The sequence below is a fragment of the Gallus gallus genome, chromosome 18 (assembly GCF_016699485.2).
Source record: "Gallus gallus isolate bGalGal1 chromosome 18, bGalGal1.mat.broiler.GRCg7b, whole genome shotgun sequence".
NCBI classification, from domain to species: Eukaryota; Metazoa; Chordata; class Aves; order Galliformes; family Phasianidae; genus Gallus; species Gallus gallus.
In genome coordinates this window covers 2,320,422-2,344,810 of record NC_052549.1, presented here as the reverse complement: position 1 = coordinate 2,344,810, position 24,389 = coordinate 2,320,422, and the positions used below count along the sequence as shown (strand labels likewise).

Here is a 24,389-nt window from a genome sequence, read left to right as displayed (position 1 = left end):
GGGATCCGGGGTCATGAGTGGCCTGGGAACAGCTGCTGGTGCAGGGGATGGGGTTTGGTGGGTGCCATGAGCACCTGGGGAGGGCTGAGCAGCAGCACACGGCTCTGTGCTGGAGCAGGCACAGCTCTGGAGGGATGCATGGGGTCCTGACTGCCCGGACAGCATTGCCTGTGGCTGGAGACCTCTACCAGGACCCCAAGCAGATTCCCTTCCCAAAGCACCAGAGCAGACGTGTGCTCAGCCCTGCTGGCTCCGTGCATCAGCGCTGTGTGCAGTGTCAAGATAAGGGGCAGGAGCTGCACAACAGAGCAGTGCATCCCACCCAGCCCTACGGCTCAGCCAAACACAGTGCAGGACAAACACAGCCACTGCTGCCTCTTCTGCAAAATCCATCAATCCACGTTAAAAGAACTTTATTTTTGGAATATTACTCCCAGGTTTTGTTGGTTTTTTGTCTTTAAGCCACATTACGCTGTGTGACCACGGTGGTATGGTACACTGTCCTATTGAAACATGCCATATAGACTTTGAATAAATAAAGCTACAAAGCCCAAGTTATGTACAAAGATCTTAGGCAAAGATAATATGTTTACAAACCTATGTACAGTAAAACAAATGTAAACAGTCAAATGCAGCAGAGGATGCACAGGAAAGGAGGACCATAAGGGCCCTAACGGCAAAGGGGGAACGCTCCCACCTCTTCTGCTGGGGCCAGTGGTTTCTCTCAACGCTTGTAAATAAATGCACAGCTGCAGAACCAATGGAACGCGATGGACCAAACTGGGAAGGAAGGTTTTTTTTTCTCAGACCCCCATGGGGTGCATTGGTTCACATCAAAATCCACCAACTCCGCGGCACAGCGACAGAGAACTTGCACAAATGCATCGCTTGAAAGACCCACAAGGTACACAGTCACCCAAAACTGTCACAGAAGCCTGCAGGTGACACTGAAATCCAGTCCTATATTACAGAGCTGAACATGGGGTCGATGGATACAGGGTGCTGGGAGGGGGCAGCTGATGGGCACTGCAGCCCCTGGGCTGAGCGGCTTCCTAAAGAGCCGATGTCTGGTTTGGGGGGGGGGGCAGAAGTGTCACTTAGGAGGACTGGGGGGGATGGTTCAGGCACATGGGAAACAGATGCTTGCTGCAGGCCCCGGGCCAAGGGAGGAGGCGCCAGCCAAGCTCAGCCCAGGGCTGCTGAGGATACTGGTGCTCAATGATGTGTGCTGGGCCTACAAGAACCTTCCCCAGCTTGATGCCATCCTGGCCCTGGCTGCCCCTGTCCCCACCTGAGCAACAGCTCTACACCCATCTGCTGGGCTGGAGAAGGGCCTTATGGACAGTCAGCTGCTCACCTGTCCAGCAGTGATTTCTACGCTGCATTAACTCACACCCCCAGAGCAAATTTCAGGCCTCCTCTCCTACTCCAACCTCCCCCCGTGTGTCTTGAGAGGTTTGAGCCTCATGGGGAAGACAGCAGCTGGTTGGCCTAAACAGCAGGATGTGAGATCAGGCAGGGAGAGGTGTAGCCTTCAAGAAAAGCCACAAGTGTTTTTATCACGCCAAACCTAACTAAGAGAAGAGATGCAGTAACAGGTTGAGCAGCACCTGGCTGTGGTTCTGCATCCCCTGGAACAGAGCACTATGTGTCAGCTTGTGCAACACACGGTATGGGGCCACAGAGCACACCCACTACAGTTAACTCTATTAACAGGACATGAAAGGCTGCAAGCACGGGCTCTCCTCTAGCAGCACGGGCACTGCTGCATGCCATGGTGCAGGTCCTGTTCCCACGGGGCAGGGAGGGGGAGGAAACCAAAGCACTTCTCTTGCTGGGCCGAGAAAAGCGTCCGCAAGTCCAAGCACAACCTGGCGCCGACTCATACACTCAGGGGTAGCATGCCAGGTGCTGATGATGGTCTGGAGGCTCCCAGTCCTGGGGTCCCTTGATCAAAGCCGTTTACTGCCCTGAGAAGCAATAAGAGACAGGTAGGTCAGTGCCAGTCCACCCTGGGGGCTGAGCCCAACCCCTCCACCCCAGGACCTCCTTGCTGCACATACACCCCCACAGCACCCAGTGATAGGGACAGTGCTGTGCTGACTGCACAGTGGCTGCACAGAGTACAAGGGGCTAGGGCCTCGGGAGTGGCACAGCCAAAGGCAGCACAGCTGCCCCCCAGGCCTGCTCCCCATGTCTTTCCCCTCTGCCCAGCAGCAGCTGCTCCCAGCCTATGGGCCCCAGGCAGCCCTCGGCAAAGCCAAGCAGGGCTGGCTCCTCTCAAGCCCAATTGCTCATCCCAGGTGGCTTGACACAGGCTGATCCCAACATAGTGGATGGGAGGCATGTCTGTCCACCTGCACACACACACAGCTGCAGTGCAACCACGTAATGGAGAATGGGCTCAGTGAGAACAGGCAGCACATGTTAAAGCACAGCAGAGCTGGGGGTGCAGAGGGGCTCAGGGGCCCTCCAGGCCTGCCCCACCCCTCCCTACTGAGCCCCTGAGCCCACAGCCTCCACCTAGCTGTAAACCACAAGCCTGCCCCTTCCCAAAGCTGCTCTCAGTTGTGAGGGCACACAGCCCGGGGCGCAGCACCTGTGTGTGACAGCTTTCCACAGCCTACCCTGTTTGGGCTTTGACAGATCTCCTGCAATTAGGCTCAGTACACTGCACCTAAGCTCACCATCTGCTGCTTGCCATCAGCCCAGCCTTGATAAGGAGATGCAGTTACCCCTCAGCAGGACAGCACACCACCCAACTGCTGCCCCAGTGCTCCCTGTGCTTGGCAATTACAGCACTGTTCCAGAGGAGCAGGTGAAGAACCTGAATGCTCGCTTGCAAGGTTGGCTTCCCATGGTAACGCAGGGCTCGCTGCTGCAGAGCCCTCCCCATCCGCCAGCAGAGCCTGTCACATCCCACATGGGACTGTGTGGATGAAACCTTTGCCATCCCCTTGCCTGTTAAGGCTGAAATTTCAACTGACTGAGATATGATCTCCAATGCGTTGCAGAGGCAGGAGCCTCCACGACTGCATGCAGCAAAAAGCTGCTGGAAGAGTCTTAGAGCAGATGTACTCTGCTATTTTCATGTGAATGAAGGGGGAGGAAGCCAACCTGGTCCCAGCATGACTCTGCAAATGAGTTATCAGGTAGAAAGCAGCTCTGCCAAGTAGCACAGGGGAGAAAGAAAAAATAAATGGGATTAAAATGCAGTGGTTTGCTTCCTTTGGAAGAGAAAAGAGACGTTCAAGGCAGGAATGGCAGAGTTTTACTTTTAAGGGATGTAACTCTTTTCAGCTCCTGCTCTGAGGCCCACTTAGCAGCATGGGTGCCCTTTTCTGCATCCCAGAGGCCATGAAGCAGTCAGGCTCTCCGCACAGATGCCACCCAGATGTGGCAGGGCCCAGACTAAGCCACCGGCGTCACAAACAATTTCATGAAGCCCGAGACAAAAGGGAGAAGGAGCCATGGCTGAGCTGGGCACAGCAGGACGAGGAACGCTCACACTGCACAATGCTCGCCTGGATTCACCCTCGGTGCAGAAATGAAGATCAAGCAGCAGCCCTGATTTGATGGGTCCATCAGGGCAGGCGCCTCAGATTGATCCCAAGCCAACAGTCCCTGCTGGAAACATCCCCTGCAGCGGCTCCTGCTGGGCGTTTCTGACTGCTGTCCTGAACACTTTGTGCCCATTTCCAGCTGCCCTCTGCCCTGATTGTTCCAGATGGATCTTTACTCATTAATTTGTATTTCAAGCTGTATTTTGTCCTTAGCACGAAGCGGCTCCCTCTCTGAGGCTCCCTCAACTCTAAGCATCCAACAGAACCTCAACAGAAGTTTGTCCTGGAGCTGAATAACCCAGCCTGACACCCACTGCACACAGCAGGGAACAGCCATCCCTGCTCCCTCCGAAGACAGGCCAACACCCAGCACAGTGCTGAAGGAGAAACATGGCCAAAGGGCAAACTCACTTTAGGATTAGCTGGGGTAACAGCAGCAATGCTTCACCCCATACCTCTGATACATCCGATTCTATCAGAAACATGCATATATTTGAAGAGTTATTAAACCAAGAAAGCAAGCAGCACTCAATCTTACAGCTGCAACTGGTCACAGCACCAGAGAAACTTATCTAAAGCAAAGAGAAGGAGAGAGATTATAGCCTCAGGCTTCAATCATTGCCTATTAGTTTGTAATGCTATGAGAACTACCTCATGCAGTTAGCATATCCACCAACTCTGCACCTCCAAGCACCGCAGTTAAAATGCATGCAGCTTATCATTGCAAATGAATTCATTTACCCATGACCAAGGTGGGGAATATCACCTTTTCACGCCTAGTGGAGAAAAAGTGAAACAGTTTATGCACACAATAAAGACATTCTTGGGCATAACCCTGAGTTAGGACACAGGGAAAAGTGTTTGACTGAACCTCACCTGGCTGCTGCTCCCTGAGCTCTGCACAAGGATGCTCTGCAGGGCAGATAGAGATCCTAGGTGCAGTGACTGCCACTATACCTACACGCATGGTGGGACTACCAGCAGTGTGCAAGCGGAGGCATTTCTCACATTTAAACACAGCCCAGCAGATCCACAGAAATCGTCTCAGAATAAACACCAACTGCAATGACTCTGACGTTCAAGAAAGCAGGAAGAGGAGCAGGGAGACGTGAGCAAGGAGGTCGTGCCCCAAGGAACAAACACCTCATCTTAGCTCGATGTGGTCCCAGCTCAGCTGTCATAGTGCCTCTGTGGCACCCATCAAGGTCAGAGCCATTTTATTCCCCAAGTAGATCGAGTCCCTAACAGCTAATAACAATTAACTGCAAAGAAACTTCCATCAGAGAACATTCCTCAGGTGCTGTTCTGCTAGGCCTTGGTGTGTACACAGAGCCACCACGTTCCTAAAGGAACCAGTCTGTAGGAAAATGATCTTATACCACACTGGGCAGAACATCAAATAAAAACAAAACCCAATACAGTAGTTAATTCCTGACTCTTCCAATTCTTCTGCAAAGTTTATGTGCAAGCCCAGCTGTTCTCCAAACCTCCCCTCAAATGACTGAGGTAACTGCCCCTATCCTGACTCCTGCATCTTCTTCAGCTGCCCGCCTAGCTCTGCTCAGCAAGCACAGAGCAGGTGTTCAATGAGAGACAGAGGCTCAAACGCTTTTAGCAACAAAAAGGCAGAAAAAGGAAAGCAAATGGAACCGTAATGACATGGCTGGATTACCTCTGGCACAATCCCACCACCCAACAACTGGCTGTTCATAAGGCAGCGGCTGCAGATTGGACCGGGTCTACGAGCACGCGTGGCTGTTTCAGGCTCCAGCGACAGTTTGGGGCAGGGAAGAGAGTACAGGGGCTGGAGAGAAAGGAGAAGAGGGGAGAAGAAAGGGCACAGCTCGGCTCAGCCCATGCCCAACTGCTGCGATGCACACAGCTTGCTGATGGGAGGGCTCTGCTCTGCTCTCACACACACACAACGAGGCAGGTTTACATGGCAGCTGTGGAGGTGTGTGTGTAGCACAACACTGCACTCGGCCCTGGGCCATGGGGAAGGCAGAGCAGGGCAGCTGTGAGGCGTGAGCTGCTGATCCCATTGCCTCCAGCACACCTGTGTGTAGAGGGGAAGGATGCGACAGCGGGGCTCTGGCAAAGATCTCTAACAACATGCAGGTAAATTGGTCACTTCCATCACTTTCCCAGTCTGTTAAAACCCTTCAAGTCTGCTGAGGAAGTTCACTATCAAGGGGACACATTCCTAAGCCTTTTTCAGCTACAGCCTGCCCTGAAGTGCAGGCAGCCAGCCCAGATAACAAGAGTGATGACAATCTAGGTAATTAGAAGTGACTCCCATCCCACACAGCAATCAGCTTATTACCATACCACACTTCACTTTAGCCATGCTGCCTCCTAAGAACAGTTCCAATCTCTCCCCAGCACTGCTCTGACAGCCTGCACATGAAATGGAGCTCACGTTGCCACCACCACTGCTGTGGTGATGCACAGACCCTGGTCAGCCTCCCTGTATGCAGCCAATCTCAAAGTCTGTCCCATTTGCACATGATGCTGACCTTGCTGAGTATGTGACTGCTCCCTTTCCAAAAGCAAGAAACAATAGTAGCTCTGAAATTTCTTCTTGCCAGTTTCTAAGATGCAACATGCCCTGCTACCCACATAGCAACATGATTCAGCTCACACAAGGAGGATTCCAGAAACCCAGCCTGTCTGCTCCCCATGTGGCACTCTTTAAGTTGTTTAAAGCTCTAAATAAATTCTGTTTTGAGGATGTACTGAATATCAGCATTAAAGCTGCACCGGCTTGAAGTCTGATAGGGAAGACTATCACCAGCAGAGAGCATGGAAGGTGTTTTGCGCAGTGACACTTGAGCACAGGTTTCGCTATTGCAGGGTAACACTGGAGGAGAGCTTGGCTGTGCACCCTGCTCCTCAGGGCTGTCATACAACCTCAGAGCCCTGAGCTACAATGGACTGTGGGAAAATCCTCCTGCTGAACCACATCCCCATGTCAGAGAGGAAGCTCCAACTACAAGCAAGTCACAGAGTGGTTTTTTTTTCTGCAAAAGCTGCTTTGAACATTACGGCTGACACACAACAGGACAGTATAGGACAGCTGCCCCTTCTATCAGCAAGGATTACACAGTTAATAACATTTTATTTTTCACTGATTGCAGGGAGGAGCAGACCAAAGAGGGCACTGCTCTCCAAGGGAGCACATGCTGCCCACACTTACTGCTCTTACTAAGGGAACCTCCAGCTCTTCAGTTCAGGCACTCGCCACACACAGGCACACCAACAGCTATGGCAACCCCACCACTGTCTGCTTGAGATCCTTCTGAAGGGCACAATCACTGCACCAGAAGGTTTATGCAGCCACCAAGAGCTGAGGCAGCAGAGGGGCAGCACAGGCAATGACATCCCACCAGCTGAGAGGTCAAACACTTGCTTTTCTCTTTGCTTCACAGAAGCCTGCAGTGGAACGCTGCTTCTCTGTCCCCTTGAGAACACAGCTCCACAAATTATTTGTCTTACTGGACAAGAGCTGTGGTGGGCTAAAAACAAGCCAAGGAAAACTTCACACAGCATCCTGAAACACCCCCCCACCCTTCTCAGTGTACAAATACATACTGACTTACCCTTTGTCAAAGAAAGAAGTATGCCCTGGATGAGGGTACTTCGTGCCGTTGCTGCTCATCATGCTGCTGTTAGCATTCCCTGAAATGTAGGATTTCCGTGATGCCTGGTCCTTTGCAAAATTTCTGCAAGCAGCTAATTTGGATTCTAAGGCCTGTGAAAGGAAAAGAGAGGTGGGGGGAGGGAGAAGATTTTTTTAAGAGATACTATTTTGCTGCTCAAGTTCAGGCTCTAGCATGACCAGAGATCACTATGATCAGAACCCCAGTGTGATCACCCTTGGCAAAAACTGAGCTAAATGGGAACAAAGCTGTTGTTTTCTCAAATGAGAACTATGTAATGAGATACTGATGCAGACTACCAGGTGCAATCCTCTTCCATTAGGGTAAGGACTTTAGAAGAAATCAACTCTCATTTAGGTACCTAAAGCAGGAAAGTCAGATCCTAGAAGTAGTAATTGAAGCCTTCTGTTCCAGAATTAGAGTGATGCTGGTGTAAGCTGACCAAAAAACTCAAGGAGAACCAAAAGCAGAATCCTCCAATTTCAGGAGGCACGGCATATTTGTAAAGTTGCATTTTTCCCCAGGAAAGTGTCTTTCTCATATTTCTTTCTTAATCACTGCCTGCAAAACTTAGCCAGTTTCTTAATCCTCCCTGCTAAGCTTCAGAAGAGGTGCTACAGACACAGTGTAAGAAGGGAAAAAAAGGCAGCTAAGCCTCTCTCCAGGGTTTCTATCTCATCTCTACTACATTCCAAGCAAGCCTGACAAGTTCTTTTTCTCCTATACAAGGTAGCAGACTTGCCTCATCCACTGACTCCTAGCAGGGAGAACACCAAAACCCTGATTCTCTCCAGCAGTGAGCTGTGCCATGTAGCTCACTGTCCCACACACCAGCAAGAAAGCTGAGGGGAACATCTTGGAGAGAAAGGGAGCCCAAGGCACAGGATGAGGCATCCTACGGGTAAGCCATCCCAGAGAAATCCTGAACGTCCTATAATTATTACTAAATGCATGAGCTGGAATTTTGCATTGCTGGCTGCGTGTGTTTAAGAATAGGCTGGGAAAGAAGCATGCTTATTTGGCATTTCCTGTCCTCGCAGAGTAATCACATGGGATGTCATTAAGCTCCCTAAATCCCCTACAGACTCTTACTCACAATGATCCCATTTTAAACATGCCACTCTGTAACCCTGAGCCATCCTACTGCCCTTTCAACCCAGCCTTGATGAGCTCACCAGCTCCAAATACAAGCAATGATCCGATTTTTAATGTCAAATTTGGCTAAAACAACCATATTCACGTCAGCTATTTCTGTTCTTAGTGCCAACCACATGGGATAGAGGAAAGCCAGCTCTGGAGGCTAGACACCAAGGCTGCCTATGCTTCCACTCGAAACACTACCCAAGGAGGCAAGTAAACAAGCTTCTCATAACTCAGAAGTCATGTCTTCATTCAGCTGGAAAGCCTGGCATTCTAAGCAACACTGCAACAGATGTCGAAACCACTTCTTCCCTGCTCACAGTTGTAATCCCTTTAGAGGCTCACACATTTCACTTCCCAATCAACTACAGATGGGAACACTTGGCTTTCTCCTGATTTATTTTTTCCACTTTCTTACCAAAGGGCTATTTTCTTTTTTATAAACTATTCATTTAAGTTCTCAGTAACTTCTGCAGATCTCAGAGACTCCAATGGTCTGATATCAGCTCACCTTCCATGACATAACACAATTGTGCAGTGGGTACTAAGGCTGAGGTTCAGCTCTGAGTCCTCCTTTCATGTGAAATATGAACAAGTGTCTACTAATGTCCAGCCTCCATGCACCAAAAAAGTCTTTACTCCAAATATGGATTTTATCTCTAAAAGTTGCCATCAGAACCGTAGCAACCTGCTCCACAAATAAAGGTAATTAAAAAACAAGTGTTATCACATCCCAAACACTACATGTGGACAATTTAAGAGAGACACCTTAGGAACTCCAGTACTAATTCAGCACAAGCCAAGGCCTTTTCATCCCATACACGGATGAACGGCCAGTGAAGGCACAGAACTGGGGATAGTTCAGTACAGAGCACTCACCCCCACTTTCCGTAAGAGATCTCCCACGATGTTGAGTGCAGATATTCTAGCTGAAGGAGTAAGAGGGCTTGTACCAAATCCATTTGGTATAGCTGCAAACAAACACACTTTATTATATGTGTCACTCCACTATTTAATTTTTTTTTTAATAACTTCTATATGGAGGTAAATCTAAAAATCTTACTGCAGACTCTTTGTACAAGCAGTAACACAGGCTACATAATCACTAGCCACAGAGAGAAGAGCGAGCTTAATTCCTGCCCACTACCCTCCTCTCCATTAGATTTACACGCAGAGTTCATGCACTCTCCATCTGCATAGCTACTGCCTGCAATCTATCTAATCCAACCAGAGCTTTCTCTGGAATCTACTTTAATTTAAAATAAATAAATAAATGTTTTAATCCTTGTGATTGACCTGAGCCTTCCAGACGGCAACAGGACTAGGCTAATATCCCACTGCTTCCTGAGAGAACAGCACCCCCGAAAGCACATGGTAACAGAGACAGCCCAGACTGTCAGCACTGCTACCCACTATTTACCCACCAGTGCACTTCAGCTGAAATATTAGTCACTGCACTTCTCTGCAACCCCAAACATATCCTACTGGAGTCATCTACTGCAGAGTGCAATCCTCACCCCTACCAAGCAGTAGCTAAGCTTCACTCTTTCTTTTCCATGGTATTAACTAATTATACTCATTAAATAGGTCTGACACGGCTCTGGTATTCCAGCACATGTTATGCAGGGATCCACATGTACCTCTATTTACTTCAAGTTTACTACAAAGGGCTTTGTCTGAAGTTATTTTTTGACAAGCAAAAAGTACTCCCAACCAACCAGGCATAGTTTCCAGGAATTATACCTTTTGGGGAAGGAAAACTATTTTCAGATCCTTTTCCAACAGGCGTAGCTGGCAAGGAGAGAGACGCCTGGACAGCTGAATCCATCTTTTCACAGTCTAGAGTTGGAGAGCTCGGCGCAGACTTGCGGGTGACTTCCTGCTGCCTTTCCCGTACTGCCAGCTCCTGCCGCAGGTCTGAGTGTGCAAGACAAAACACACACTGGATTAGCAACAGATTTCTCCAGCACTCTGTTCATTTATATAGAAGAGAACACTTTGCAATAATCAAACAGTAATGCACTGTTGCTGGCTCTCTCCAGCAGCAAAGACCTCTATCTCAAATGCCTTCACTGCTGGATGGAAAGGCAGCCACAGACTGCTGGTCCAGAGAGCTGCGTGCACCCAGAGAGCAAGGCAGGTGACGTGGCCTCAGCATTCCTCCCCAGTTGTAGTTTGAGTTCCATGCAAAGTGTGTTGCAGCCAGTCACAAATGACTGCTGACTGCATTCAGCTGGGAGGCTAGGGAAACAGATTAATGGCCTGACCTCGTGTTTCTAATTCCCAACACTGCTCGTCCAGTTTAATAATCTGTAGGACTGCACTTTAGCCAGATACTTTGAAGGGATGCTGTTTCTTGATTCATCAACATGAGAACAAGCAGACTAAAGAGGTCCACAGCCCAAATGACAGGGAAAGAGAAGGGAAATTAGGAAACCAGTGTTTTATTCTCACCATTTCTCTGGACTGTTCTGTATCACTACTTTGCTGCCTCCCATTTCCCCACAGATTTGCTATAAAGAACATCCAGAACACTTCAGTAAAGTCTCTAGAAGGGCCCAGAGGCAAGTAATAATACATTGCATGGTTGGGTTTTTTTGTTTTCTTTTGTTTCCTTTTCAGGCACAGCCTAAAAAGGTCCTTTTTAGGTCCTTGCCTTCACTGAGGAACTGTTTCCAAAGAAATAGTTTGGAAAGAATGCTGAAAAACACTGATTTCTAACGTGCAGTGACAGCACGCTAACAAGCACACTGCCCCATCAGAGAAATCATGTTCCCCAACCACTAAAGTAAAAATAAAGTTTCCCCCATGTACTCAACATGAAACCTCTCAGGGAATTCTCAACTCCTATAGCACTGAGGATTATCTGAAACATCTCTGATGCCACAGGTCTAACCACAGCCTTTATGAGTGTATCTTAAAGAAGCCAGGCAACTTCCAACATGTTTAGAAGGTAACAGCAGGCAGCATTTTTAAGGATAGTTATTTACCATTTAGCATGCATTTCCCTGTTATTTCCTGTACTTTCCCTGTGCCTTGTGGCACAAAGCCATGGAGAGGGAACTTGTAGAACACAGTTTTCAGCTCAACTACATCCGTGGAAAGCAGTATTTTTCTACTCACCTTGGTTAAAAAGAATCTGACACTGATTTTATACAATGTGAGAAATTTTTTCCTCTTAGAATCAGTGGACATACAAAGAACAGAGAACAAGCTGTTTATTAGCAGGTAAATTCCAACGCTTACATTACACATCCAGTTTCAATCTCATTAAGTGAGGCTTTCTATAGACATGAGCTTTGGTTGCTTCATGTCTCTGTTAGTAAGCCAACAACATACAAAGACGGAACTAATCAAGCAAGCCATACCTCTCGCTTCATCCTTTAATCTCTGTACAGAAACTAGCAATGACTCCTTGTCATCCAGTTCACTTTCCAAAAACGCATTTCTCTCAATAGCCTGGTTCAGTCTTTGTTCAAAGTCTTCCAATGAAACTATTGTTGCCCTAGAAACAAAATCCAGAATATTAGGTTCTTCAGCTCAGCTAACTTAAAAGTGTATTCAAATACATAATAGAGTAAAAATGTTAGCAGGATCTACATTCAAGTTAGTTACTTGAAAGCTATGGAAATGCTTCTTAGAAAGGACTAAAGTCCAAAGAAGGGAGTGAGATGAAAAGAACATGATAGCATCTAGCTCTCCAAGACGTACCAAAGAGCTGAGACAGAGCCAGTCTGGCACACCTAGCTCCATTTTTCCCAAGTCATTCTCCAAAGTCATGTATTTCGTGTATCAGCTCTGGAGAAACAGGCAGCAGCCCACAGAGCACAGAAAGAAGGGCACTGGGATATTTGTTCCATGATTTCAGTGAGACAACTTATGTGTGTCAAAAGTTAGTCATGAGGTTAAGAGTGCTGTGGAAACAAGGCCTCAGCTCTTAGATCTTATTGCCAAATAGCCAAAGGCTCATTCCTGGTCCCACTGAATCAGTGGCAAAGTTCCCATTCAGCAGAACGGAAGCATGATCTACTCCAAAAATGGGCGTTTCTTGCAGCAGCCTGTTCATTTTCTGCACTTACACAAACCACATTTGCTCCCCACAGTCATTAAGCTGTTATGCAAGGAGAGAGGAGACTCCTTTGGCGTGTTTAATTTAAAAGCGACTAAGTAAAGCACTAGCTTCCTACTTCAAAGGGGCTTTGAGCTACAAGGATCACAAATATAAGAGTCACTGGGCTGGTAGTATCAAAACTAGAGCACTGGCCTCGCTTGCACAGCTCATTTCTCACAAGAACAAGAAGCACTTCAGGTCCCCCCACAAGCTTTTCTTCTGTAATGCAACACTACCAGCTGATGAAGGTGAACTCCATGGGTAAGTCAGACTTTACAAAGAATCAAGTGACTTAGGGTTTTTTTTTTATGATTATTTTAAATTATTTCTTACACATGCATTTTTGTCCCCCCCATTAAAGGAGTAATAAAATGATGAATCTGAATAACACAGACAAGCTCTAGTGAATATTTAAGGAAATATGAGTTTTGCAGCCTTCACCTCTTTGCACGTTCCAAGTCATCATTGGCCTGCTCCAGCTCCCTGACATACTTATGAAGCTGGTCTTTAATGGCCCGTGTCTGGCTCAGGTCATCCTCTAACAATGACACTTGCTTGTAGCTTTGTGCATACTGGTGCTCCAGTTTCTCCTGAAAGAAAGAGATGTAGAGAGATAAGTATCAGTAGCATCCACTCAGTGGTCAAATGGGACAAATCAACATGCTAGCTGCAGTCTGCAGATCTGGGATTGCACGGCAGAAACTGAAAAGGCAGAGGGAATGTACTCTGAACATCAGAAGGGATGAAAGGATACAATTACACACACTGTCCTATGCACTGACTAATCATAATGACACAGCTGGCTGTTCAGAGATGCACCCCTGCACTCACAGCCACTCTATAGCCTCGAACATCTAGAAAACCAGAGAGAAATCAAACTGCGCAGCCTCCCCTTCAGTGCCTCTCTCCCCTTACAATAGCCACACTGTCAGAAGAACTCATCTGACATCTCCACTACCGAAAATCAGAGCCACTGAAATCTGTTACTGAACGCCTCCAGGTCCACAAACTTATCTTTGAAAGACTGGAAGATTAATTCCAAAACATGCTCTCACCTGCTCTAAGGGTACAGACAGGGGCTTATGGAAAAACTACTGACCTTAAAAGAACAGGTATCAGCCTTACAGACATAACTGGGACTGGTATGTGAACAAGTAATCCTCAGAACATCATTGCTATTGGGTAAGATCCCAACCCTTGCTTTCATAAAATAATCCAAGATCACCAGAACAGGTACTTTTCAGGATCCCCAAAGAGGCAAGAACTTCTTAATGGACATATATTAGCTAAAATTCATCTTCTGTACACACACACATCCTTATGCAATCCCTGTCTCTACAGATACAGCTATTAAGAAAAAATTAGGAGAATATCCCTGAAAGATGTGCACAAATCACCCATTTCCACGTTTCAGGAGGGTCTCAAAAGACCAAGGAGAAGTTCTGAGAAAAAAAAAAAGCCTGTAAAGAAAGATGACAATATTGTGGTCTCACAAAACATACTTGTGTTGTCCTCCCTGTTGCTATGCTGATGCTGCCTGTGTACATAACAAAGCCACCACTTGGCAAAGCCTACAGAATTCAAACAAACGAGCACAAACTCAATGACAAGTGTTTAATGATGTGAACAAGAAAAAGTCCTTGAGAAATTTCTCCGGTATGCTGCTGGCCTTATTTGGAGCACATGCCATGCTCAAGACCAGATCTTAAGCAGATGATTCCTTTACTTCATTTAGATACCCAATGACCAAGAACAGAACAGACAGCCTAAAACGATACCCAGGATATATTTGAAGGAAGAAGCAATATCATTACAGATGAGACCTACCTTTAATGTTTCCACTTCATATTTCAGCCTTTGGTTATCTGCTTGTAAATCCCTATTCCTCTGCTCAGCCTGCACCAGCTGTGCTTCCAACTCAGCTTCTAATTCTCTGCTTCCCTCCTGAAATTCAGCCAGCTCTTCACGAGCTTCCTGGAAGCTGTAAGGAGATTTCATCAGTTCAAAATGCAGCATCTCTCAAGCACAAACAAAGTTCACCACTCTTTAGAAAGAACTAGATGAAAAGACAACAAGAGTTTTAAAGCACTTAACCATAGACCTCTACAGGGAAAATAAAAAATGGGGGAAATAGAGAAATTGCATTGTTCACCTACAGATGGAAACTCACCCTTTTATATCAAATAACTCTATTAAATGCACATGCAAATACAACCTATATCAAGGCTATTTCCAGGATTCCTGCGAGTCTGACACTTGGTACCCCACTAGCCTTCATTCTAGCAGACTTGAGAGAATCACTAAGTAAAGCTTTTAACCTGCTTTAGACAAAAGCCAGCACAGAACAATAGTCACTGCATCTCAGCACTAAGTGGAAATATAAGTATGCTGGAAGGTTTGAATCTGGTGGTTACTAAGTGCTTTGGTAGGAAGCCAGCATTTACCCACCTTACACCACTGCAAGGTATTAAATTACTTGAAGTAGCAACTCCACATATTTCACTAATTACATTTTCATCTGTACCATACGCAATAGCTCAACTCTTTGCAACCAGCAGAGAAAACTGACTGGGCTTTAGGAAACTACACATTCATTGGCATCAGAGAGAGACCTTTCTGACACAATTTTTTTTTCATACAGCTCAGGGATCTCAAATGCTCACCCCCTGCCCCCTACACCCAGAAAACAGACCCAAACAAAAAAACAGCTTGCACATTGGGCTCCTTGGGCTTGAGAGAGGCTTAACTAGCTTTGCTTCTATTGCGCACTAGTAACACTGAGTGCAAGAAAAGCTTTCCACAGAGAATGAGCTGGAAACCTCCAATGTTGACTCCCCTCTCCCACAACAAACAAAAAAAACAACCACCCCAAACCACAAGCAGCACTCAAGACAAGCTCTCTTGCCACTTTTTGTAACCAAAAAGCCTTCTGCTCCCTTAAAAGACGCACTGGCAAACCATGAGGTATAACGAACACACTTCAATATATTGCAGCCAGCTACCAAATCAGAAACTTCTCAGACCGAGTGCAAGAAGCCCAAGGGAACAGTAATGATACCAGGCAAGCCCACAGGCAGTCTTCTTACTACAAAACATCAAGCTAGTACTTAAGACAGCATTTTAATTATACAAAGATGCACATGATCATAAAAGGCTCTTCTCTTGCTCTAACGTGCTCAGTCTTGAGTTCATGGCATGGTAACACTGGGAACGAAATACTCAGCCTCGACAAGGCTGGATCTAAAAGCTGCACCTAAAGCTGGAAATGCAAGGAGTCATTTTAATACATCTAATGCTCATTTTGGTAAAGTCTTGCAGAGAAATAGATTAAGCCACACTCTCAGTCACCAAGAATCAAATCCACTCTGAAAACATACAACAGTACCTTTGTTTGTACTTCAAGGAAAGCTCTTTCCAATAAGCAGTTTCCTCCTTTGGACTTGAGAAGGTCGGAATTTCCTCACTGTCCATGTTCAATATGACCTGTAGGATGCAGACATAAGAAAATGCTTAGTATGATGAGGCAGGCAGAGTAACCCCCCTCCCCCACTGCTGCTGTACTTCAATGCTGTGGCCTGTCAGGGGCACCCAGACTTGAGACTGGCCTGCACCACATTAATGATCCCTAACAGCCACCACTGAGCAAAGACCAGCTGCAACAAGTAACATCATGCTGTCCAACCTCTAGAAATGCTCATGCAGTGGTCTCGTTTCAGGCTGCTAATTTGGGCTGTATCCTTTACAGACCACTAAAACAGCAGTTACTGCCAGTGGCTCATTTAGGACCACCACTGGTAAGGCTTTACAGCTATCACAGTTTCCACTGGGATTTGTAAAAGGTTTTTCCTACAGTCCACACTGCAACACTGTTTGCTATGACTGCACACGAGAGCTCCCCACACACCAGACCTCAGATGTTACTGAAGATGACAATGAGAACGAAGCAGTGGTGGTAGACCTGCACACGCTGCAGTACCCGGGGATGCGCTCAGCCAGGCCCAGCTCCCAGCCCCAGGCAGCACTGCGCCGTTTCCAAGCTCCCAGAACCCTCTTACTCACAGGCAGCCATTTTTTTTTCCTCTCTAAAAAACAGAACTTAAAATAGATCATAAATCTCCAGAAAAGAATAAGCTGAAACTAACCTCCATTGCAGAGGCTTTAAACAACGTTTGTACCAAGCTCATCACAGCGGATTAATCACTGCAGCTGACCTACAAGTCCTGACTTTCACATACTATCAGTCATCAATAGCCGATGCTGTCCCTCCAGGCCTGAAAGTGTCACACTGACATGTCCTGCATCTCAGTGACCCACATTTGAGACACTCAGAAGTGGGACAATACAATGGCAGCACTCCCATCAGAGGGCACAGCAGCCCATCCCAGAGACTGGTGCTTGGCTCACCCCTAAGGCAAGGCTGAAACGGCACACTGTTCTGCAGCTGCCACAACCCACGGCATGAAACCAACCTTACCCAAAGAGTGCTCAGTATGTCCAAAAAATCTCAGCTGTCTCACTGTGTTTGCTTAACTTACAGCTGTGCTGCAGAAGCAGTGTGTCATGAAGCAGGTCTTCATGCTGTCTGAGCCAACTGACCGTGCCTCCTTTTCTACACAGGCCTGAACTGAGAGAATAAAACATAGGAGGCACTACCATTCCTCCCAGCACATGTATTTTCACTTCTGCTGTATCTCTTCAGATGAAGATTTCTTTGGGTGTATGCGCTTCAGTTATTGCACCTGTTACCAAGGCAGCTTAATGACAACCAGGAACAAATCAAGTCCTGTGTTTACAGTGGATGCAGAGCCCATGAATCACCTCCAGAGCTGCCACTGTCTCTCAGCCTGATGCATTAAGGCAGGCAGACATCTGCTGTGGCTCAGGCACACGTCAGGCAGCTCCTGAACTGCTATGCAGATTTGCGGGTTGAGGAAGAGGTGAGCAGTTGGTTACTGCTTCATGCTGTCTGTAACATCCGTCCCACACCAATCACACTGAAACCACTTCAGCAGAAGTCATAAGGCTCTTGGCTCTCAGCTGGCCCTCTCAGGTCAGCCAGAAGCATATTTTCCCCTCACTAAATGAAGCATGTAATTCAACAGGGTCAGCTCCCACAGCTGTGTCTAAAGGTAAACAATCAGGGAACCACCCATCAGCTGAATTCAGAGAAAAGTCAGTACGAGGAAGTACCTTACATCATTTCCTAGAAGCAGCCACGATAACGTGTGTCTGGGTCCAAGACTCCTTCCTGTCTGCTTGCACAAGGCACACCCTTGGAACCAACACCCGAGGAGCCCTGCAAGCAGCAGCGGGCAGTGCTGGGACCCCCATGTCCTCCCCAGTTCATCAGAGCCCCACTCTTCCTCCAAAACCACCCCTCCAGGTCTCCCAAGGGGATGGAGCCGACCTCCCACAGGCAGTCCCCCAGCCTTGTCCATCTCATTATGCAGCAACAGCTCCCCACGCTCCACGTTTTCCAGCACGCCTAATGCTGCCAGCAATGATTTTTGATCCGCCAACTGCACTACAGAAACTCCTCCATCAGATGCTCATGCCAACATGCTAGCTAAGCATTTGTGCAAACGAACTTTTATCTTGTCTTCTCTCCCTGTGGGACAAGAGAAAGATGAGAGCACACCCACGCTATACACAGTGGTTCAGAGCCATAATACTGCTTTGAGAGTTCGGAGATGCAGACAGCTCCCAACCTGCACCTTTCCCTTCTGCCAGCCTTTACCCATTCCCCCCATTTATGGTGCAGAAAACCAGACCTATCCAAATGTAGGTACAGGCTCGGCAAAAAGCAGCTCCACAGCACTATCAGAATCTAATGCACAACTCTGAACATCTGACGCGTGGGACAGTGGATGCCCACGGCATGCCAAGAGTTGGATACAAAGCACTGTGCTGTAGTGCGTTGTTGGCTGCATTGGCTGCGGGCATTGTGTGAGAGCTGAGCCCAGCACAAGCCCTTCCCATTCAGGAGCTCCTCTGCATACGTGGCACTTGCAGAATCAGGCCTTTGACAGACAACACTGGGGCTTTCAGGAACAGACAAGACAATGCAGCAGCGTCTTCCAGGGAAAATGAGAGCAGGCTCATGTCGATGCCCACCCGGAATTCATTACAACACAGCTTAGCATTCACGCAGCACCCTGGGAAAACTCAGTTACACGGGCATAACTCCAGATCCAAGCAGCTCTACAACAAGAGCTATGTTCAGAATGCGATGGCTCCTTTCATGCCCCCATTACACAGTCAGTGGGACAGAGCAACTCTGCACTTAAAATGGAACAGCTTCTCCACACCGACTGCTCTAAAAAACTGGAACTTGTAGGTTACAAACTTCACTAAATCATGTTTTGCTGTTCTTATTTACTTACTTATCTGGTTGTTCTGGCTTCCCATTCCCAAAAGCATCCTTGCAAGTGGGTCACTCAGTATTTTTTGGATCTTAAAAGACTTAAAGTCTGACTCCAACACACAGCAGAAGCGACTAAACTAACAGGTAAGCAGCACTCCCCTCAAGTGCATCAATGAATCTTGCATCCAAGGCCAAACTGTTATTTTCATGGAGCCACCTCTCAGTTGAGCCATTAAAACACAAGCAGAAAGCGTAACAGAGAGCCTTAAAAAAAAAAGCTCTCCTGGCTCCACATGTGACTGGAGGCTGGATGATGGCTTGAATCAAATGTCTGACCAGAACACTAAGCCTGAAACACAACACGATGCTTAGAAGCTCAGACTCCCAGCCAGCCCTCCCACAGCTCAGAACCCACCCTGCTCCATTGACTGACACATCATGAGCACCTCCAAAGTGATTGCATGCAAAGTGACCCTGAGCGCTGCTCATACGCAGCTGCGGTTGCCCAAGGCTTTCAGGAAGCAAAGATGAAGAACTAAGAAAAGAGGCAAAGCATTGCTACTCAAATGTGACCAGTCACAGTGCTGGCACTCCCACAGCCACAGTTTTTTGCTGACCACCGGAGGTAATACAAATGTCAGCTGACCTTTGGAATTAACCAAAGAACTACCTGCAGTAGGACTTGATAAAAAAAGACCCTGCCAAAGTCACATTTGGCCTTCAGTTCTCAACATAATGACTCATGCTGGCTGTCAGAGTCCCCAAAATGGGGAAGTGCCATGTCATAGCTGCAGTCCTCCCTGCGCCACAGGGAATGACGTTGCCCCAGGACATCACCCAGATGTTGCCATCACCCAGAGCTGTGACGCAGAGCAGGACGCAGTGCCAGCACAAGGCTGTCCAAACCCACGCTATCTGCCGCTGCCCGTTCTATAGCTTTTCACAGACACAAAAGCCTGAAGAAAACCTGTTTCTACTATTCCTCACCTCTCCAGCCCACAAGACCTGACGGATAACCCCCAAGCCTGTTAAACTCTGGATTTTATTATTTTTCTTAAATCCAAGATTCGAAGCATGGCTGTGAATCTGAGCACATTTGCATTGTCTTTCACTTATTAGCAAAGGGAAAGCAAACAATCAAAAGCAAACAAACAATCAGAAGCCATGGATTAGATTTCTCCAATCAACTTGTGCTTGTTTTTCTCATCCTGAAATAGGAGCCAGAAGCATTTTCATGCGCGTTTTGGAAGGCTGCCTGCTTCCATCACTGCTTCGGAAAGTGAACCTCTGTCTTTTCCTGCAATACTATTTTTGAACTGAATGTTCTCTGGTGAACCACAACAAATGCCTCTTTTGCCTCTTACAACAGCAGCATATGAGCTTTCAGGAAAAAAAATAGTCTCAGAGCACAGTGTCAGCACTGTGCTCCTTCTGCTGTAATAATAAATCCTGCTCTTCCCATGCAGATAGCGCAGCAGGCAGAAGGTAACCAAACCCTACCTGCAGGAACTCTGTGCCAGGTTCAAGCTAAAAGCCTTTAAAACAACCCAGGAGCAAACAGCTCAGCCTTATCTCAACAGTCTCCTGTGGAATCTGCCTTACTAACCTCATACAACAGGTATGTTTCGTACCACGTGGCCTAGACTTGCATACATAACAAATACAGTCTCTGATGGGGAGCAAAAACCAACCAACCACACGCACACCCCAACTAGCAAAGGCATCAGAATTCAGCACTAAAATCATTTATTTCTTTCACAAACAACACGATTTTAAGACAACAGACCTCTGTTTGTTCCTCGGCAACGCCACCACAGCATCCTCAAAACAAAGACCTGAAGAGGCTGGCGCAAGGATCAGCACCTGCAGAGATGGAGGGGAGGCCCCTGCCCATGGGCACGTGCCAGGATCTGGGGCCACCTGCATAGGCCTCATGTGCTGTGCCCACCCCGGCTATCCACCTTAACTCCTTGCTGCCTTTCTCTTAAAGCCCTGAAACACTGCAGCATGACCTGCCCAGAAGCAATGACTTCATCTGAGAGCTTATGACAAGCATAGCAAAGAGCCTGTGACAATAGACAGCACACAGGTCCCTGGAGCCTTCACATTTTCTCAGCAATTAATACCATCCCGATGAAGAAATTCCTTGGGAAAGTGGTGGCCAGAGGGCTATGATGCTTCTGGATGCTGCACAATGACAAGTGACTTAGAGAGAAAAGCACTTAATGCAGGTTTCTCCTCAGATCCATGAACTGCCTTTAAATTTCCTCAAATTGGGTAGTGCCAGGGAGGGGAAAACCTTTTGTAAAAACACCCATGAGTCACAGGCCAGCCTAGCAGAAGGCCTCAGGTCCCTTCAGCACACAGGTCACAAGATGAAAGTTAACAGTAATAGACCAAAGGAGTAAGAAGTACTCTGTTCCCATGCTTTTGGCAGTCCCCTCCCAGGGGGACACCCCTCTGGTGACAGTGCTTCTTGTGGCACCAAGGTCACAGCCATCAGCAGCCTTGATTCTCTCTCCACTCTTTTTTTTCCCCCCTTTTGCCCCTTTTTCCCTTCCCACAATTGAAGGATTATCTCACACACCCACAGCCTCCACCTGCTCACAGGAAGCAGGGTTTTACCCCCAAAAGGGGAGGAGGATATGGAGTGCATATGCCTCTCAATACATACCTTCACCTCTCAACAGTGTGCAGAACAACTTGGCACAGAGAGGTGAGCACCTGGGCTCTGCCTTGCAGCACAACACAGCCCAGCCAGGCTGAGGTCTGTGAACAGGCCAGAGGAGCTCTTCCAAGGCAGACCCAAGTTTAATAATTTAAAGAACAAACCAAAACAGACAACCACACCACTTAACCCGCACCCCTCACAGTTGGCTGGCACTACCAGACAGCATGTCCGCGTACTGCCGCTTTGCTGACGCATCAAGTTTAAATATAAACAGATAAACACAGAAGCTTCCTAGTCTTTCTTACAGGTACTAATATATTTCTAAGCAAAAATCGACCTTGGCAAGGCCACCTACCATCCACGAGGTCCTGGAATTTTTATGCAAAACGAGCTCCTTGGCTTAAATATCCAAGGAGCATTTCCACTGCTGTTTCACTCAGTTAACCATTTCCTTGGGCATGAAACACCAGGAGAACAAAAAAAAAACCCTCTCTGCACTCCTCACCGAGTCAAGTGAGTTTCGGAAGGAGCAGAGCAACCCTGAGTCACTGAGCACGGGTGGAGAACAATGGGGATGCGTGGGTGAGGAGAGCCATCCGCGTCACCAGGAGACGTTAATGGGAAGTCACTCGGCTGCAAGTCCAGCTCCAGGAGTGCGCTCTGCCTTGTGTCAGCGTGCTCATCCTTCACGGCACGTCTGCTGCAATTGGGGTCAAACTCATCAAACTGGGAGAGCGAGGCAGGGCCTGCTGGGATGGGTCACGTCGGCACAGAGCCGGGCTGGCCCTGCTGGGCCCAGGGGGAGAGGGACAGAGCCTTCAGTGAGCTGCTGGGAAATACCCGACACAGATGAACCTGAGGCACTGGAGGCAGTTAATGCCATCTCTGCCAGAGCAGCAAATCAAGCCGTGGCTGTGAGAGGGAAGCAAGGTGACAGCACGCTCCTTGCGACCAGCACCAGTAAGGACGGGCATTAATTGGCACTGCCTGAAGCCCCATCCACGGGTCACGTACGTGACAGCACCGCAGGCCGTGGCAGCTCTCAGCACTGCAACCCCTGGGCTGAGAAGACGGGAACGGAGGAACACGGGCTGTGTGTGCGGCCGGCAGGGAAAACAAACAGCCGCACCGGGTGGGACGAGGCCACCTGAGACACCGCGGGCAGCGGACGGATGGAGCGCGTCCACCGCTGTGAGCCCCGGGCCGGGCCCGGCGCGTCCAACGCTGCCCTCCCCCCGGCGTCCGCCCCAGCCCCGCACGCAGCCGTCGGGCGACCCGTGCCGGCCGCTAGCCGCTAGCCGCCAGCTCCGCTCCCCCCGCCCAGGCCCCGCAGCCCGACCCTCCCCGCACCAACCCGCCTCGTGCTCGCCCCACGGCCTCCTGCCGGCGGACACCCGGCGCCGGCCGCGCGCCGTTACCTCAGGAGCTCGGGGTGGGGGGGGGGCAGCGGCTCACGCAGGGCGGTGGCCGCGCGAGCAGGGCCAGGCCGGGCCGCCGACAGACAGGCAGACGCGCCCGCCAATAGGAGGCGGAGGGGCTGTGCAGCCGGCCAATAGAATGCGCCGCAGGGCGGGACCTGCCCCGTTGTCACTTCGCAGCCAATCGGTGGAAGAACGCGGGGCCGCAGCCCCTCAATGCTCAGTACCCATTGCTTATTGCCCATTGCTCAATGCCCGTCTCCCAGCGGACCGACTGCTGACCGCCGCGGCACCTCTTATCCCCGGTCCCCGCCGCTACTCACCGGAGCGCATCCCCTGTCACAGCCGCAGCACCACCCGCCGCCGGCGGAACTGCCTCATCCGGGCACCGCGATGGGCGGGGTGTGGTCGTGACGTCACGCCGGGCCGGTCGGGGGGCGGGGCGAAGCGTGGCCACGCCCCCAGGCCGCTTCCACGCGTGGCGATGGCGCCGGGCGGTGTCGGCGCGGCCGGGATGTGCGGCGTTCCCACCGGCCCGGATCTGCTGCGTCTCCTGGGTTTCCTATTGCTAGGCTCAGAAATGGCTGCAGGCCGGGCAGGGACGTGCCGCCCTCTTCCAGTCTCCGAGGCCGGCCAGCCGGGGTCGCCCACCTATGCCAGGCTTGGAGCAGCGGCACGTCCCGAAATGCCCGTGGGGTGCCCGTGGTCCCGTGGGGTTCGGCCCTGGGTTCTGTCGCGGTGTCCCCGTCCTTCACGGACACCGAGCGCGGCCCACGTGTCCCAGCGCCACGCCTCCCTTCCTGCCATTGTCCCGCTTCCCGTCCCAGAGCCCCGGGCTCTGTCAGCTCTCGGCTGCCACCCAGGCACTGCTGTGACCGCACCGGGTTACCCGCAGGGCTCCATAAGGTCGGACGGACTGCCAACCTCTGCTCCTCACGCCGACCCTGTGCTTCAGCTCCATTTGCATGCTTAATTCTCTGCCCTCTGCAATTAGCCGGGTGGGCTGTCATTAGCAAAGGCGGTGTTGGAGGCCCTCATGCCTCCCTCGCTGGAGGCCATTGCTGCCGGCAGTGTGGCAGCACCCGGAGACGCGTCCCTTGGTGGGACAGCACACGTCCTGAGTGGGTATGGGGTCACCCAGTCTACCTCAGTGTGGCACATCCGCCCCCATGGTCCCTCTGCTGCCATGTCCCATCGGGTGGTGGGCAAACGGAGAATCATTGACCCACTGTATGGGTCCTCGCAGCCCCCCAGCTCAGACTGCCCAGAGCCCACCCATGGCCTCGGGTACATCCAGGGATGGGGCTCCCACAGCTCTGGGCAGCAGTGCCAGGGTCTCACCTTTGCTTGGATGCTGAACCCCCGTTGGCTCTTTGAAACACCCTTGGAAGGCAGAGGGAGATGGAAGCATACGGCTGCCACAGAGAACGATCCCTCTCTTTGTGCCCAGCCTTGTTCTACCA

General features: G+C 49.4%; 1 protein-coding gene across 17 annotated transcripts; it reads right to left on the bottom strand.

Annotated features, from left to right (window-relative positions):
- Positions 1-396: 396 nt before the first annotated feature.
- On the bottom strand, positions 397-23,321 carry NDEL1 (nudE neurodevelopment protein 1 like 1). 17 transcript variants are annotated; one of them, XM_040649474.2, is made up of 12 exons: positions 22,863-23,321; positions 21,864-22,208; positions 15,859-15,956; positions 14,301-14,454; positions 12,915-13,063; positions 11,731-11,867; positions 10,106-10,279; positions 9,242-9,333; positions 7,163-7,314; positions 5,236-5,367; positions 4,330-4,339; positions 397-1,970 (listed from the first exon to the last, which is right to left on the bottom strand). In XM_040649474.2, the coding sequence occupies exons 2-10, from the start codon at positions 21,864-21,866 to the stop codon at positions 5,271-5,273; spliced, it is 1,056 nt and encodes a 351-aa protein (XP_040505408.1). In that variant the 5' UTR covers positions 21,867-22,208; positions 22,863-23,321; the 3' UTR covers positions 397-1,970; positions 4,330-4,339; positions 5,236-5,270. The 17 variants fall into 17 exon arrangements, 11 of the variants coding, with proteins under 11 accessions (XP_040505408.1, XP_046757958.1, XP_024997347.1 ...); XR_006931709.1 differs by having other exon boundaries at positions 1,838-1,970; positions 4,305-4,339; XR_006931710.1 differs by having other exon boundaries at positions 1,838-1,970; positions 4,305-4,339; positions 22,014-22,208.
- Between the last annotated feature and the right edge of the window lie 1,068 nt (positions 23,322-24,389).